The sequence below is a fragment of the Haliotis rufescens genome, unplaced genomic scaffold (genome assembly GCF_023055435.1).
Source record: "Haliotis rufescens isolate VD_foot unplaced genomic scaffold, xgHalRufe1.0.p SCAF_13, whole genome shotgun sequence".
Taxonomy (NCBI): domain Eukaryota; kingdom Metazoa; phylum Mollusca; class Gastropoda; order Lepetellida; family Haliotidae; genus Haliotis; species Haliotis rufescens.
In genome coordinates this window covers 6,873,393-6,888,054 of record NW_025963813.1, presented here as the reverse complement: position 1 = coordinate 6,888,054, position 14,662 = coordinate 6,873,393, and the positions used below count along the sequence as shown (strand labels likewise).

The following is a 14,662-nucleotide window of genomic DNA, read 5'->3' as shown; positions in this document are numbered from 1 at the left end:
CTGCAGTGCTATATAAAGTATCAGACATGTCAAGGAAGGACAAACACTGATTACGTGTCATCAGTAGACATACTGTGTCATAGAAGCACTTGCTGTCATTTTAACCACAAGAAAATGAAACGTTAACAAAGATCATAAATGTATTCTAACCCGCTTTTTTGTAGCTAACTGTTCTGTTCAGCAACTTAAAATGTTACATGTCTCTGGTTAAGATAACCATCAGAGACTAAAACAGAAAAGACACGTAAGATTGTTTGTGGGATCCCAGTTGACAGCACTTTTAGTGAAATCCGGAAGTTGTACTTTTACTTAATTCATAGCTGAGATCCGGAAGTTTTCCAAACTGATGCCACTATTGATTCCTCTGAGTAACTTGAATCAAGAGGTGAGACGATGCTTACCTGTAACCCAGGAGACTACACATGAAGACTTTACGTTTGTTCATATGGTATGCAAGCATGTTTTTTGTTTCATTAGGAAATGTTTGAAACACTGCACTATTTTTGTGGTTATGACCATGTGGTTGCGTGTATGTTTTATATGATTATGGTGATGCGTGCATCACTGTTTAACCATATACTCCGAAGATTTCCACTGTAATGAAATTGAAGACCAACAACTTGTTTATGAACAAAATATATTTTTATTAAAAATAGTTCTACACTAACGGAATCATATTTACATGTATTGCATATGCACGGCATCAATTGAAATAGGATTTAGGAATGTACAAGACTATTGTATGTTCTTGATTTACGAAAGCAAATGAAAGCTTGGGAGATCGATGGGACATGAAGCTATGTACAACAATGGGTTGGCGATCCTGGATTGTCGGATTGTATTGTGGTAATGCCAAATAAAAGGAGAATGAAATTCTTCATGGCCGTCATACTCCATTTTTCTGTCAACGCTGATCAACTTTATCAGATTTCGGGCCAGATTTTGTGGATTTACTTGAACTTAAAGCCATTCACTCGGTTGAGAAAAGTCCAGCTATGACCAAGATGGCGAGAGTCGACCACGTGACCATGACGACTCCGGCGCTTGCGTATTGCTCACGTTCGTTCAGGTGGAAGTTCATTGGATTGCAGAGTCTCTGGTACTGTTGCGGGTGTGTCTGCATACAGAGACTAGGGAGGATCTTGCATTCTAATTCGTTCCTCAGACCAATGACGGCTTTGTCACATCTGTCGTGCTGACGGCGGGCCCAGGCGCCCAACTCACAGTCCACCTGCTGAAGACGAACGCTGGAAAAACGAACAACACTCTTGTTAGTTTCCCAATCAATGGGCCAAAATAATCTCTATCAATTGATGAGGATTTCGATAAATCCCGTGGAAACAATATAGTTTACTTCAGAAATAATATGAAACAGTTGTATTGTTTGCAAAAATTAAAGAATTGGAATCAGGATCTTTTGAACAAATGTACTGAAAAAGCTGGAGGAATAGACTGATGTGTTACAAACTAATGATGTCCCATGGTATCAGAATGTACTGCTAAAGGGTCGTGCACAGTTGACAGATACCACCTGACTCCAGAAAAGGTTGTTAAACCCTGACCAGTTAATACGAACAAATCTATGCATTATAATAGCGTGTCAGTTTCATGTTGGAATAAATACCGAGGTGTAGCAGGTTTTAGACTTTTCACACTTTGATGAAACCTAAGAGCAGGGGTAAGTTGCTGACAAACCTAGAAACATAATCGAATCTGGTATTCGAACCCATGATCATTGCATTCTGACACGCGTAAGGGGCGCAACAAGTGAATACCGGTGCCCTAGACGACTTGGTTACATGTGCCCCCCCAATTTAGTAATAGATAACGGATTATTGCACTAATTCTCCGAGGTACATCTGTGGACAGGTACGCACGTGCAGGTCTGCATCTTGAACTGCTGTTCTTGCATGGTCTGTTGCAGGAGGAGCTTCATGTTCTGCATCTTCATGCTTCCATCCTGGAGGCACATCTTCACCTCGGGGGTGGGGCTGGTGAAGCACCCGATACCGGCCAGGTAAACTGAAGGAGGAATGCTTCAGTTGAATAATTCAGAAACGACACATCATAAGATAAAATCAGAGACCTTAAAAGAGACATGTGATCTGAACTACACTACGTGAAGCGCTGGTAGCAGTATCACACAGCCTGAACCCTTCAGCGAAGAGTTTACACTGCTTTTGTCCAAGAAGACATTGACCGTTGTGAAAACACTAAGGAACTATTGTCCTACAAGAATATCTTAAGGTTGTTAGATGTAATTAAACTCATCGGTCGACCTCTTGATTCTTATAGATTAAATTTCAGTTGGTTTATCAATGTTTTGTACTGTGAACAAAGAATTGAACAACTGTTACCTCTTGGTGCCTGGCAGAGCGTCTCAATTCCCTTCTCCATTGACAGGATGTCCATTCCTATTCTATAGAAGACAGTGGCGGCATCGGGGCACATCTGGGACTTCTGACGAATACACTGCATAAGCATCTGTCGGTTGCTGCAAGAAACAGTCGAAGAAAGATGTAGGCGAAGGTCAACGTCAGTCATGATTGTTTGACGATATGACGTTTATTCTTATGATTCAAATTAAATTATGCAACTTTATTTTTTTTGTGAAAAGGTTTTGCGGTTGAGGGAAATAAAGTGAAGTTTATGCATTTAGAATGAGATGGCTTGTTAATTTTCTTTGGGATAAAGTCAATGTGATACTTTGGTGGAATATCATGTTTTGCAGTTGAAAGTGTTAATTAACGTAATCCATTCAAAATGTATAGTGATATTGTAAGTGTACATACTTGCAAAATTTGAAGACCTGATCTTCATTTGTACCAATGACTGCTCCCTGGCCCCATGCACCATCAACGAAGGTCCTTGGGTCGAGGTTATTGTAACTGAAGCACTGACGAAGTTCATCCAGAAGCGTGTATCTGCAGGCTGAAATGGATGATCATTTTAACATTCTGCTTGTATTTTCCTAACGAAGATAAAGTGATTTGAAATTCATTTCTTATACAATTTTGTTTATGTATTGAGATGTTTTGCTTTCATGTTGAATCATGCTAAATAACGGAAGTACTTCAATGGAGGTAGAGTTTCAACACCGAAAGTCTTTTAATAGTGATTTAAAATAGTTTGTAAGACTCACGATGGGCACAAATCCTGTCGTATTCCCCAAAGATATTCTTGGCCTTGAGCATCAGCTGTTGTTTGTCCAAGGCGTTCATGCAGAGTGAGCTGTTGACCAATCTTGACGAAACCAACTGACCACACTGGTCAATCTGAGGACGGAGGCTACGAGAAGAAAGAATTGTTTATTGAGTGAGTGATTAGGGTGTGATGCTCCAGCATTATGCCAGCCACATCACCGCAGGGAACACAGTAAAGGGATATCACACATTGTCCCCAGGTGGGGAATTAAACCCGGGTCCTCTGCGTGACAAGCGAACGCGTTAGCCACCGACCTACATATGCTCCCCCATTCTTTACTGACTTCAAGACTTATTGGAGTTAGAGTTTCTAACATTGCATGCAGCATTGTTGCATTATTGTAGCCGTATTAGAGTATAGAAAACAGATTCTGGAAACAGGAATATGGAATATGGAACCGGTGTATTCTTTGCCACAGGAGTGGAGATTACTTCTCTAACATTCTAAGGAAAGGTAATATGGGATCATAATGTTTTTTCAAAACATATACATGGAGGATTTCTGTTGAGGATTTCTAATACGGTGAAATCTCATCACTCCTGATCCGTTTGTTCGGACGATGACTATGAGGAACGTCTTCATATCTACACTGGACATTAACACAGACTCGTTAATCCGAAGATTCGTTATTCGGACGATTATACTGGGAACGGTACCGTCCGGATTAACGGGTTTCCCTATACATGCGACATATGCCGGTTCTAACATTGGATGGGGCACCGATAAACGCAAGAGATGTAGTCAAAGCACACATACTTGCAGGCTCGGAGCTGGAACTGTTGTATTCCTTCGGGGGGCATTTGGCCGGAGGTGCCATTGCTGGTGATGTAGGTCAGGTGGTTAAAGTTGATGGACCCGTTCTGGACACAGCTCATCGCGCTTGCCAGGAACGTTCTCTGGCATTGTGTCGCCTGTTGGTTTTGTTGGCCCCGGACTTGTGTCGTCACGGCCAGGAGGACGAGGGCTGGAGGTGCAAGTGGAGAATTAGTGAATGAATTCGGCTATATTTCGGAGGCAGCCATAGATAGGTTCGTATATTGTACCCATCTGTAAAAGGTGAGTGAATTATTCTGGTTTTAAGCTGTAGTTATCAATATTCCAGCAACAATATGATCGAAATGAATTTCACACGTGAAATGTGAATGGATCGGTATTGAGCCACACTGTATTTAGTCATATGCCAAACAACTACACGTAGAAATGGGTTTAGCACATTGTACTCTTGCCACCCTAACTCCAAACTAGGATGTTTATCTTTTTCGTATTGTTCGCAAAATATAGATATCATATTTGTAGAGAGTTCAGCTATTTTAGGTCTCCCACTGTTCTTTCCAAAGTATGTTTATAATGAAGATATAATTCGTCAAGTTCAGATATGTTAATGCTTAACGTTTGTTTCAGCAGGTTTTTTTGTTATTGAAAGTGTCGGTAAAGTAGAAAAGATTGATATAGGTATTAAACGTTTAATTGAAAAATTGTTAATGAAAGTTACCCTTTAATATCAAAACTGTTGAAATATTTCGTCTGGAGATATAGTAATAGACTGCAGAGCACAGTACCACTCGTCCATGTGAAGGGTTTTTCTTTACGAAAAAACAAATCAAACAAGTCAATTTCACTCACCAAGTGCGAATCTGTAATCCATTTCACCGTTGTTGTACAAGAGACCACGAAGTTGGAATGGTCATGTTCAGGTCATGTGAGGCTTATATACCCGTGTGTTAAATGTACGGAATGTTAATCATGCGTGAGGTATTTCTATTGATCTATATCCATCATTAACGAAACAGACACGTGTGTCATCGCAACAGAATTAATCGGGTGAAATATGGCTGTATTAATTAATGACTGACGCGTGCTCGTTACCACTAATCACTCTGCTGTACGATAATATCAGAAGTGTGCCCGCTGTAGTCCACGATTGCAATTATTGACGTAACTTTCGGTATGCCGTTGTGTCCAGCGGGCTCTGTGTTGGATCATCATAACTTTAATAAGAAATGGCGCCTGTTGTTTTGTTTTTTTGTGTGGTTTTTTTTCGGACAGAATTTTATTCTTAGCCTGATACCTTATACACCTGTCTCAAGTGGAGTTTTCTTTACATGTAAAGATTTAAAAATAATATCATATCAGATTTGATTTCTTTTCTTTTTAGTTTGAAATTTAATATTTCTGCATTTAGATCGTCATGCAATTAATATGTTGATATGTTGATAGTAAGAAATCATATTGATATGATATGTTGTTCTGGCAACCGATACAATATACAGTAAAGTACGGTTATAACGAACTCAAAGGGACTACTAATTTTAGTTCGTTATAACCGTAGTTCGTTATAAGCATATATACTGCATAACTACAGCAAATAGTCGGGACCAAAAAAGTAAGTTCGTTATATCCGTCAGTTCGTTATAAGCGTGTTCGTTATTACTGTAGTTTTACTGTAATATGAAATGATATGACAAAATTTCTGGTGTTCTGTTCTCGAAGTGTGATGAAATATTAGATCATTACCATTCCCCCTTGAATATGTATCGCAGTTTTAAAGAAACAATTTGAACGGATACTATTTTTGTGTTGTCACATAATCCATGTCATCATAATTGTTGTGGATCTTTTCGCTTCAGTTATCTTTCGTCACAATTATATTTGTTCCAGCATGTATACTATCACTCGGTTATTTCAACAAATATGTCCTTTTTCAGTATTTTCATATACAGTAAACTACGTGTATAACGAACACGCTTATAACGAACTGACGGATAACATGAAATGTGTTTTGATCCCGTCAATTTGCTGTATATTTGCTGCTTGTATGCTGTATATATTCTTATGACGAACTACGGTTATAACAAACTAAAATTAGTGGTCCCTTTGAGTTCGTTATAACCGTAGTTTACTGTATTTGTGGTCTTATTAACAGTTTCTGGGGGTTGGGTACAATGGTGTACCTTGTAATTGGTACAAAACACAATACTTTTCTGGATGATTAGTCACGCCAATGTAGTGTTTGTCATGGTTATCTGAATGGTGTTTGCAAGAATGTTTTAATTGGATTTTAAGTTCTCAATTATTTATTCATTTCAAACAATCTTCTTTAATGTATGTGTACAGAGTGATGTGGTGCTGGGAAACCTATGAGACAAGGTTGCTGTGACAATATAATACTGTAAGTGCGTGAATATGGTTTAACGCCTCTTTTATCAATATTCCGGCCGGGACACTAGAAATTGAACCCATGTGGAAAATCGAACGCCGCCCTTCGGCGTGACGAGCGAACGCTTTCACCACCGGGCTCACCCCGCCGCCCCAGTACAGGTACAGCTTGTGGAAAAAGGAGGGGTGCGTTTTGCGACAACAAGTTATACTTAATGAATGCCAATGAACCCCGAAGCTGTTTGTGTTTTACAGTTGCGTTGTATTTGTGTGTTTGTTTTCTGGATCACCGTTAAGACAATAAAACTCCTAAATGTCTAAATATCTGGAAGGTTCGAAATCACACCCCCAGACCCTCTCTCCCCACCCCACCCCACCTCGCCTACGCCGCTCTCCCCACCCCACCTCGCCCACACCCGCTCTCTCTACCCACTCCTCCCGCACCAGCTCTCCCCACCCGACCTCGCCCACACTCGCTCTCCCTACCCTCCACGCCCTCACCCCTCTCTCTACCCTCCCCTCCCGCACCAGCTCTCCCCACCCCAAGGGATCCGCGTTTGTTGTGGTTCAATTTGCTTATTCTCCGTGTCATCTCTCCTGAATGCGTACAACAAACAGTGCATGGTTACTGGTGCAGTTAATGTAAGTTACAGCGTAATATCTATTATACACGGGATAAGATGTGACCATAAGGTGTTGACTTCCTCTGTTGTATTGTCCAATGCGACTTAATCATACCCAGCCGGGGGCACAAGCATGGGGCAGTCCCGGTCCCAGGGGGAGAGGCGATGATTCAGTGTCCTCTTTCTATGGGCACGTGACTGTGATGAGTCAAGTAAGTCCTCCAGGTAAACATTCTAAGAAGTTAGAAAATTTTAGTCAAGAAGAATGAATGCATTCATTGATCATGACGTACGGTTAGTCATTATAAAAGAGCTCTACCAGTACAGCGACGCCTCAGAAACGGATACAAGGGCGGTCAGGTCGCCTAGTGGTTAAAGCGCGCGCTCGTCACGCCGAAGGCCCGGGTTCGATTTCCCACATGGGTACAATATGTAAAGCCCATTTTTGGTGTCCCCTGCCGTGATATTCTGGAATATTGCTAAAAGCAGCGTAAAACCATACTCACTCACTCACTCAAACCCGGCTATCCCCGAAGCTGTCCCCTGATGTACATTCATATATCGAATAACAAGAGATTAACAAAATATTGTCCACAAACTGCCGGGCAAAAGAAAGTATATACCCATGTTTGATGTTGACTAAAAAGTTTAGAAAAACTGTTGTTTCTGTTTAAGTCCAACCTATCCGCGTCGTATCTTAGAATGTTTCGTTGACTGTTATTAAAGTCATTCAAACGCTCATGTCGTGATTCCTCCAGACCGATAAGCACTTGATACACGTACACCTATTACGGCCACCCGAAGTTACAGTAAATATACATTGCGTGTTTGTTGGGATCATGATACTCACACACGTGGTGTCGGAACGTGAACAGCATACAATGATCGTTTGGCTAGCAGGTGCTCATAAAAATGTTCATCGAAACACAATGTCCACAATGTGTTGTTATTGTTATATTGCTCTGAAGGAACTACTTGTCACAGTGTTATTGTCATGATGTTATTGTGATATTACGATATAAGAACTATTTACTATGTACACCCTGATGAGATCGAGCCCTGGGTGTGTATCCACATGTTATATTAGAGTGTCACTAAAACACGGTTGTTGTATTTGCTATTCAGTTCACCGTTTCACTGTTCAGTCTGAAGTAGTATTAACATTCCAAATAATGCCTAGTATACAATTCCCTATTTTCACTTGTACCATATGTTCCCGTTTTTTTCAGTTATCAATTGACTTTCCTTTGCATGTGTTTGTGAGGGGTGCGACAGTATACAGTACATATATTAACATAACAGTCATCCGGCGTATATACAGTACATTTATTAACATAACGGTCATCCGGCGTATATACAGTACACATTTTAACATAACGGTCATTTGGCGTATAAACACTACAAGTATTAACATAACAGTCATCCGGCGTATATACAGTACAAGTAATAACATAACGGTCGTCCGGCGTATATACAGTACATATATTAACATAACGGTCATCCGGTGTATATAGACTACAAATATTCACATAACGATCATCCGGCGTATATACAGTACAAATATTAACATAACGGTCATTTGGCGTATATACACTACAAGTATAAACATAACAGTCATCCGGCGTATATACAGTACAAATATTAACATATCGGTCGTCCGGCGTATATACAGTACAAGTAATAACATAACGGTCGTCCGGCGTATATACAGTACATATATTAACATAACGATCATCCGGCGTTTATACAGTACATATATTAACATAACGGTCATTTGGCGTATATACACTACAAGTATTAACATAACAGTCATCCGGCGTATATACACTACAAGTAATAACATAACGGTCGTCCGGCGTATATACAGTACATATATTAACATAACGGTCATCCGGTGTATATAGACTACAAATATTCACATAACGATCATCCGGCGTATATACAGTACAAATATTAACATAACGGTCATTTGGCGTATATACACTACAAGTATTAACATAACAGTCATCCGGCGTATAAACAGTACAAATATTAACATAACGGTCGTCCGGCGTATATACAGTACAAGTAATAACATAACGTTCGTCCGGCGTATATACAGTACATATATTAACATAACGATCATCCGGCGTTTATACAGTACATATATTAACATAACGGTCATTTGGCGTATATACACTACAAGTATTAACATAACAGTCATCCGGCGTATATACAGTACAAGTAATAACATAACGGTCGTCCGGCGTATATACAGTACATATATTAACATAACGGTCATCCGGTGTATATAGACTACAAATATTCACATAACGATCATCCGGCGTATATACAGTACAAATATTAACATAACGGTCATTTGGCGTATATACACTACAAGTATTAACATAACAGTCATCCGGCGTATAAACAGTACAAATATTAACATAACGGTCGTCCGGCGTATATACAGTACAAGTAATAACATAACGGTCGTCCGGCGTATATACAGTACATATATTAACATAACGATCATCCGGCGTTTATACAGTACATATATTAACATAACGGTCATTTGGCGTATATACACTACAAGTATTAACATAACAGTCATCCGGCGTATATACACTACAAGTAATAACATAACGGTCGTCCGGCGTATATACAGTACATATATTAACATAACGGTCATCCGGCGTATATACAGTACAAATATTAACATAGCGATCATCCGGTGTATATATACAGTACAAGTATTAACATAACGATCATCCGACGTATATACAGTACAAGTATTAACATAACGATCATCCGACGTATATACAGTACATATATTAACATAACAGTCATCCGGCGTATATACAGTACAAGTATTAACATGACGATCATCCGGCTTATATACAGTACATATATTAACATAACGGTCATCTGGCGGATATACAGTACAAGTATTAACATAACGATCATCCGACGTATATACAGTACAAGTATTAACATAACGGTCATCCGGCGTATATACAGTAAATATATTAACATAACAGTCATCCAGCGGATATACAGTACAAGTATTAACATAACGGTCGTTTGGCGTACATACAGTACAAATATTAACATAACAGTTATCCGGCGTTTATACAGTACATATATTAACGAAACAGTTATCCGGCGTATGTACAGTACATATATTAACATAACAGTCATCCGGCATATATACAGTACAAGTATTAACATAACGGTCATACGGCGTTTTTACAGGACAAATATTAACATAACAGTCATCCGGCGTTTTTTGCAGTACAAATATAAACACAACGTCGTATTCACAGTAAATAGAAATAAGCCTCTTTTCTGACGTCGCAAAGAATGATTTTATGCATATTTTTTTTCTATTTCCATCGACGGATGTCAGCAATAGTAAGTATACCCTCAGGGTATCACAACACGTACATAGAATAACGCCCTAATCAATTAGCATTACAGCCAAATTAACGCTTAGATCATACTCCCCCTTAAGGAAGGCGTATGCGTCACGAGAATACAGTTGGTGTCTCGTTGACCTTTTGGCTTAGTTTCTGCAGTCTGCGTATGGGAAAACAGGTGACATTGATCTACCACTTCGTCTAAAATGTTGAACTTTATGTCAAAGTGTTGACTGGATTGTCCAATCATGTATAAGGAATATTATTTCCGTAATTATGGGAACAACTTTGAAAACTTGTAGATTGATATGTCATATCAGTATGACTCTTCACATTCGGAGGATGAGTGTTAGCGTCATGTTGTGGTAGTGTATGTGAAGTGTTTGATAGGCATTGATCAGTTGGAAGAGAGCGTGAATTTTTTAGGAATATCTTTTTTATTGTTTGTAACGACGATTGAGGGCTTCTTCTGGGCCTATCGCGATTACAAACAATAAAGACATTGTTATTCATAAATGTTTTATGTTTTTCAAGAGATATTACCCCATGGGAACACTTTGTTATGTTATTGTGATATTATTATACAGAAGATATTTGTTATGGTGTTATTGTGATATTACTATACAGAAAATATTTGTTATGGTGTCATAGTGATATTACGATGTAGGAACTATTTGTGATGATGTCATTGTGAAGTTACGATATAGGAACTATTTGTGATGGTATTATTGTGATATTACGATATAGGAACTATTTGTGGTGATCTCATTGTGAAGTTACGATATAGGAACTATTTGTGACGGTGCTATTGTGATGTTGCTCTAAAGGGACTATTTGTCACGGTGTTATTGTGATATTGCTCTAAAGGGACTATTTGTCACAATGTTATTGTCATGATGTTATTGCGATATTACCATATAGGAACTATTTGTGATGGTGCTATTGTAATGTTGCTCTAAAGGGACTATTTGTCACGGTGTTATTGGGATATTATGATATAGGAACTATTTGTGGTGATCTCATTGTGAAGTTACGATATAGGAACTATTTGTGACGGTGCTATTGTGATGTTGCTCTAAAGGGACTATTTGTCACGGTGTTATTGTGATATTGCTCTAAAGGGACTATTTGTCACAATGTTATTGTCATGATGTTATTGCGATATTACCATATAGGAACTATTTGTGATGGTGCTATTGTAATGTTGCTCTAAAGGGACTATTTGTCACGGTGTTATTGGGATATTATGATATAGGAACTATTTGTGGTGATCTCATTGTGAAGTTACGATATAGGAACTATTTGTGACGGTGCTATTGTGATGTTGCTCTAAAGGGACTATTTGTCACGGTGTTATTGTGATATTGCTCTAAAGGGACTATTTGTCACAATGTTATTGTCATGATGTTATTGCGATATTACCATATAGGAACTATTTGTGATGGTGCTATTGTAATGTTGCTCTAAAGGGACTATTTGTCACGGTGTTATTGGGATATTATGATATAGGAACTATTTGTGGTGATCTCATTGTGAAGTTACGATATAGGAACTATTTGTGACGGTGCTATTGTGATGTTGCTCTAAAGGGACTATTTGTCACGGGGCTATTGTGATATTGCTCTAAAGGGACTATTTGTCACAATGTTATTGTCATGATGTTATTGCGATATTACCATATAGGAACTATTTGTGATGGTGCTATTGTAATGTTGCTCTAAAGGGACTATTTGTCACGGTGTTATTGGGATATTATGATATAGGAACTATTTGTGGTGATCTCATTGTGAAGTTACGATATAGGAACTATTTGTGACGGTGCTATTGTGATGTTGCTCTAAAGGGACTATTTGTCACGGTGTTATTGTGATATTGCTCTAAAGGGACTATTTGTCACAATGTTATTGTCATGATGTTATTGCGATATTACCATATAGGAACTATTTGTGATGGTGCTATTGTAATGTTGCTCTAAAGGGACTATTTGTCACGGTGTTATTGGGATATTATGATATAGGAACTATTTGTGGTGATCTCATTGTGAAGTTACGATATAGGAACTATTTGTGACGGTGCTATTGTATGTTGCTCTAAAGGGACTATTTGTCACGGTGTTATTGTGATATTGCTCTAAAGGGACTATTTGTCACAATGTTATTGTCATGATGTTATTGCGATATTACCATATAGGAACTATTTGTGATGGTGCTATTGTAATGTTGCTCTAAAGGGACTATTTGTCACGGTGTTATTGGGATATTATGATATAGGAACTATTTGTGGTGATCTCATTGTGAAGTTACGATATAGGAACTATTTGTGACGGTGCTATTGTGATGTTGCTCTAAAGGGACTATTTGTCACAATGTTATTGTCATGTGAGGTGAGGTGAGGTGAAATTGGGTTTAACGCCGCGTCCAAGATTATTGCACTTATATAGCGACGTGCATGCACGTGTATGTGTGTGTGTGTGGCTGCTTGTACTAGTCCGGACTGATGCCGATTTATAGTGCTAGCTCACTGAGATACCATGCCGCAGTTTAACATGAATTCCCCACTCAGACACAGTATACTGACTCCGAGCCGACCAGTCCTTGTTTTAGCCCCTTAATGCCGAGCGCCAGACAGGGTAACAACAAGTACAAGCACGTCTTTTTGTATGACGCGGCCCGGGATCGAACCCTGGACCTTCCGCTCTCCGGGCGGACGCTCTACCACAAGACCACGGAGGCGGTCGTTATTATCATGATGTTATTGCGATATTACCATATAGGAACTATTTGTGATGGTGCTATTGTGATATTGCTCTAAAGGGACTATTTGTCACGGTGTTATTGTGATATTATGATTTAGGAACTATTTGTCACTGCGTTATTGGGATATTTCTCTAAAGAGGTATTTGTCATGGTGTTATTGTGCTATTACTCAATAGTAACTATTTGTCATTAGTATATACACCCTGAGATTAAGCCCTGAGTATTTACCCAAATGTAATATTAGAGCGTCACTAAAACACAGTTGTTGGATTTGCTATTCAGTTCCCCGTTTCGTATACGTGTCGCTGTGGTATTGTAAACTTTCAAGTACAACCTCATTAAATTGTTGACTATCGTTCGGGAGCCAGGTGATCAAAAACTTGGACAATGTCTTATAAAAGTGAAAATGAAATTACATCAAAATCAATTTGGAATTTTTATATAGTTCACCTCTTCCAGTCCCTATATTGTCTCTCATTTAAAATAAAACCGCTTTCAGAAATATACCAATTCCGTTGCACTTCTTTTCACATTTTATTATAAACGATCTTAATAATTCATGTCTCCTCTCTAACTTGAATTTAGTTCAAAATATTTATAGTATTGCTGTATGTTACTAAATTGGATTAAACCTAACAAACCCTTTTGTTCTTTTCGTATTACGAGAATGTGGAACTTCATCTGAAAAATATAAACTGCAATCGGTTCTAATACTCAATCAAACATATTATTCCTCTCCCATTCGTTTCACATTATGTAATCATCCCACGGTGACGATGAGTTAAGACAAGGAACAGACACCGAAGATGGAGTTGTACACCTGTTTTATTTTCCTCCAGTTACAAACAAACATATACAAATATAACAGAAAAAAAACACATATTTCGGTGTCTTAATTAATATGTAATAAAATAGAATTGACCATTTTCTTCCTACCGAATCATTTAACCAATATCAATAAAAGATACACCACCTTGACTTGTGTGTGTTGTTTAAACACATCATTCTTCTACTTCACTCCTTCCTATTTTACTGGCAATAACGCCTGTCCGAAATAGAAAAAGCATGATTTTGAAATTGTATATTAATCCTAATTAAGACGAGGGATAACCTGAAATATCCGCAAGCAAAGAAAGAGGCCAGGAATGACCGTGGAGACTAAGACTTCCTTCCGATAAAATTAATCTACCACCTGAACTAAAATCTGGTTGCTCTTTTGTGAACACCTCGTGTTATCACTGATTTTCATAGATCCATTTATAAAATTTTCACCGCACTTTTGCCTTTTTCGCCTATTGGAATGGTTCGGTGGATAATCGAAATTGGTTATTGCCCTGTGTTGACGCGTATATTAAAAAAAAAAATGAATGAAGAAATAAAAACAGGTACCCGAGAAAAGGAATGCTACGAGAAATACCGTCAATGGGCACAATTGAGATCTATTTATTGTCTTTGGTGGTAATTTATACAGAAATAAAGATTTTTCTCGGTTCATTGAGGTATGATTCGAAAAACCGATGTGCAA

General features: G+C 38.5%; 1 protein-coding gene across 1 annotated transcript; it reads right to left on the bottom strand.

The window, feature by feature from the left end:
- Nucleotides 1–623: 623 nt before the first annotated feature.
- On the bottom strand, nucleotides 624–4,904 carry LOC124119752. Its single transcript, XM_046482386.2, has 7 exons — nucleotides 4,828–4,904; nucleotides 3,961–4,168; nucleotides 3,143–3,288; nucleotides 2,793–2,931; nucleotides 2,358–2,494; nucleotides 1,878–2,022; nucleotides 624–1,247 (listed from the first exon to the last, which is right to left on the bottom strand). The coding sequence occupies exons 1-7, from the start codon at nucleotides 4,847–4,849 to the stop codon at nucleotides 971–973; spliced, it is 1,074 nt and encodes a 357-aa protein (XP_046338342.1). The 5' UTR covers nucleotides 4,850–4,904; the 3' UTR covers nucleotides 624–970.
- Nucleotides 4,905–14,662: the final 9,758 nt, after the last annotated feature.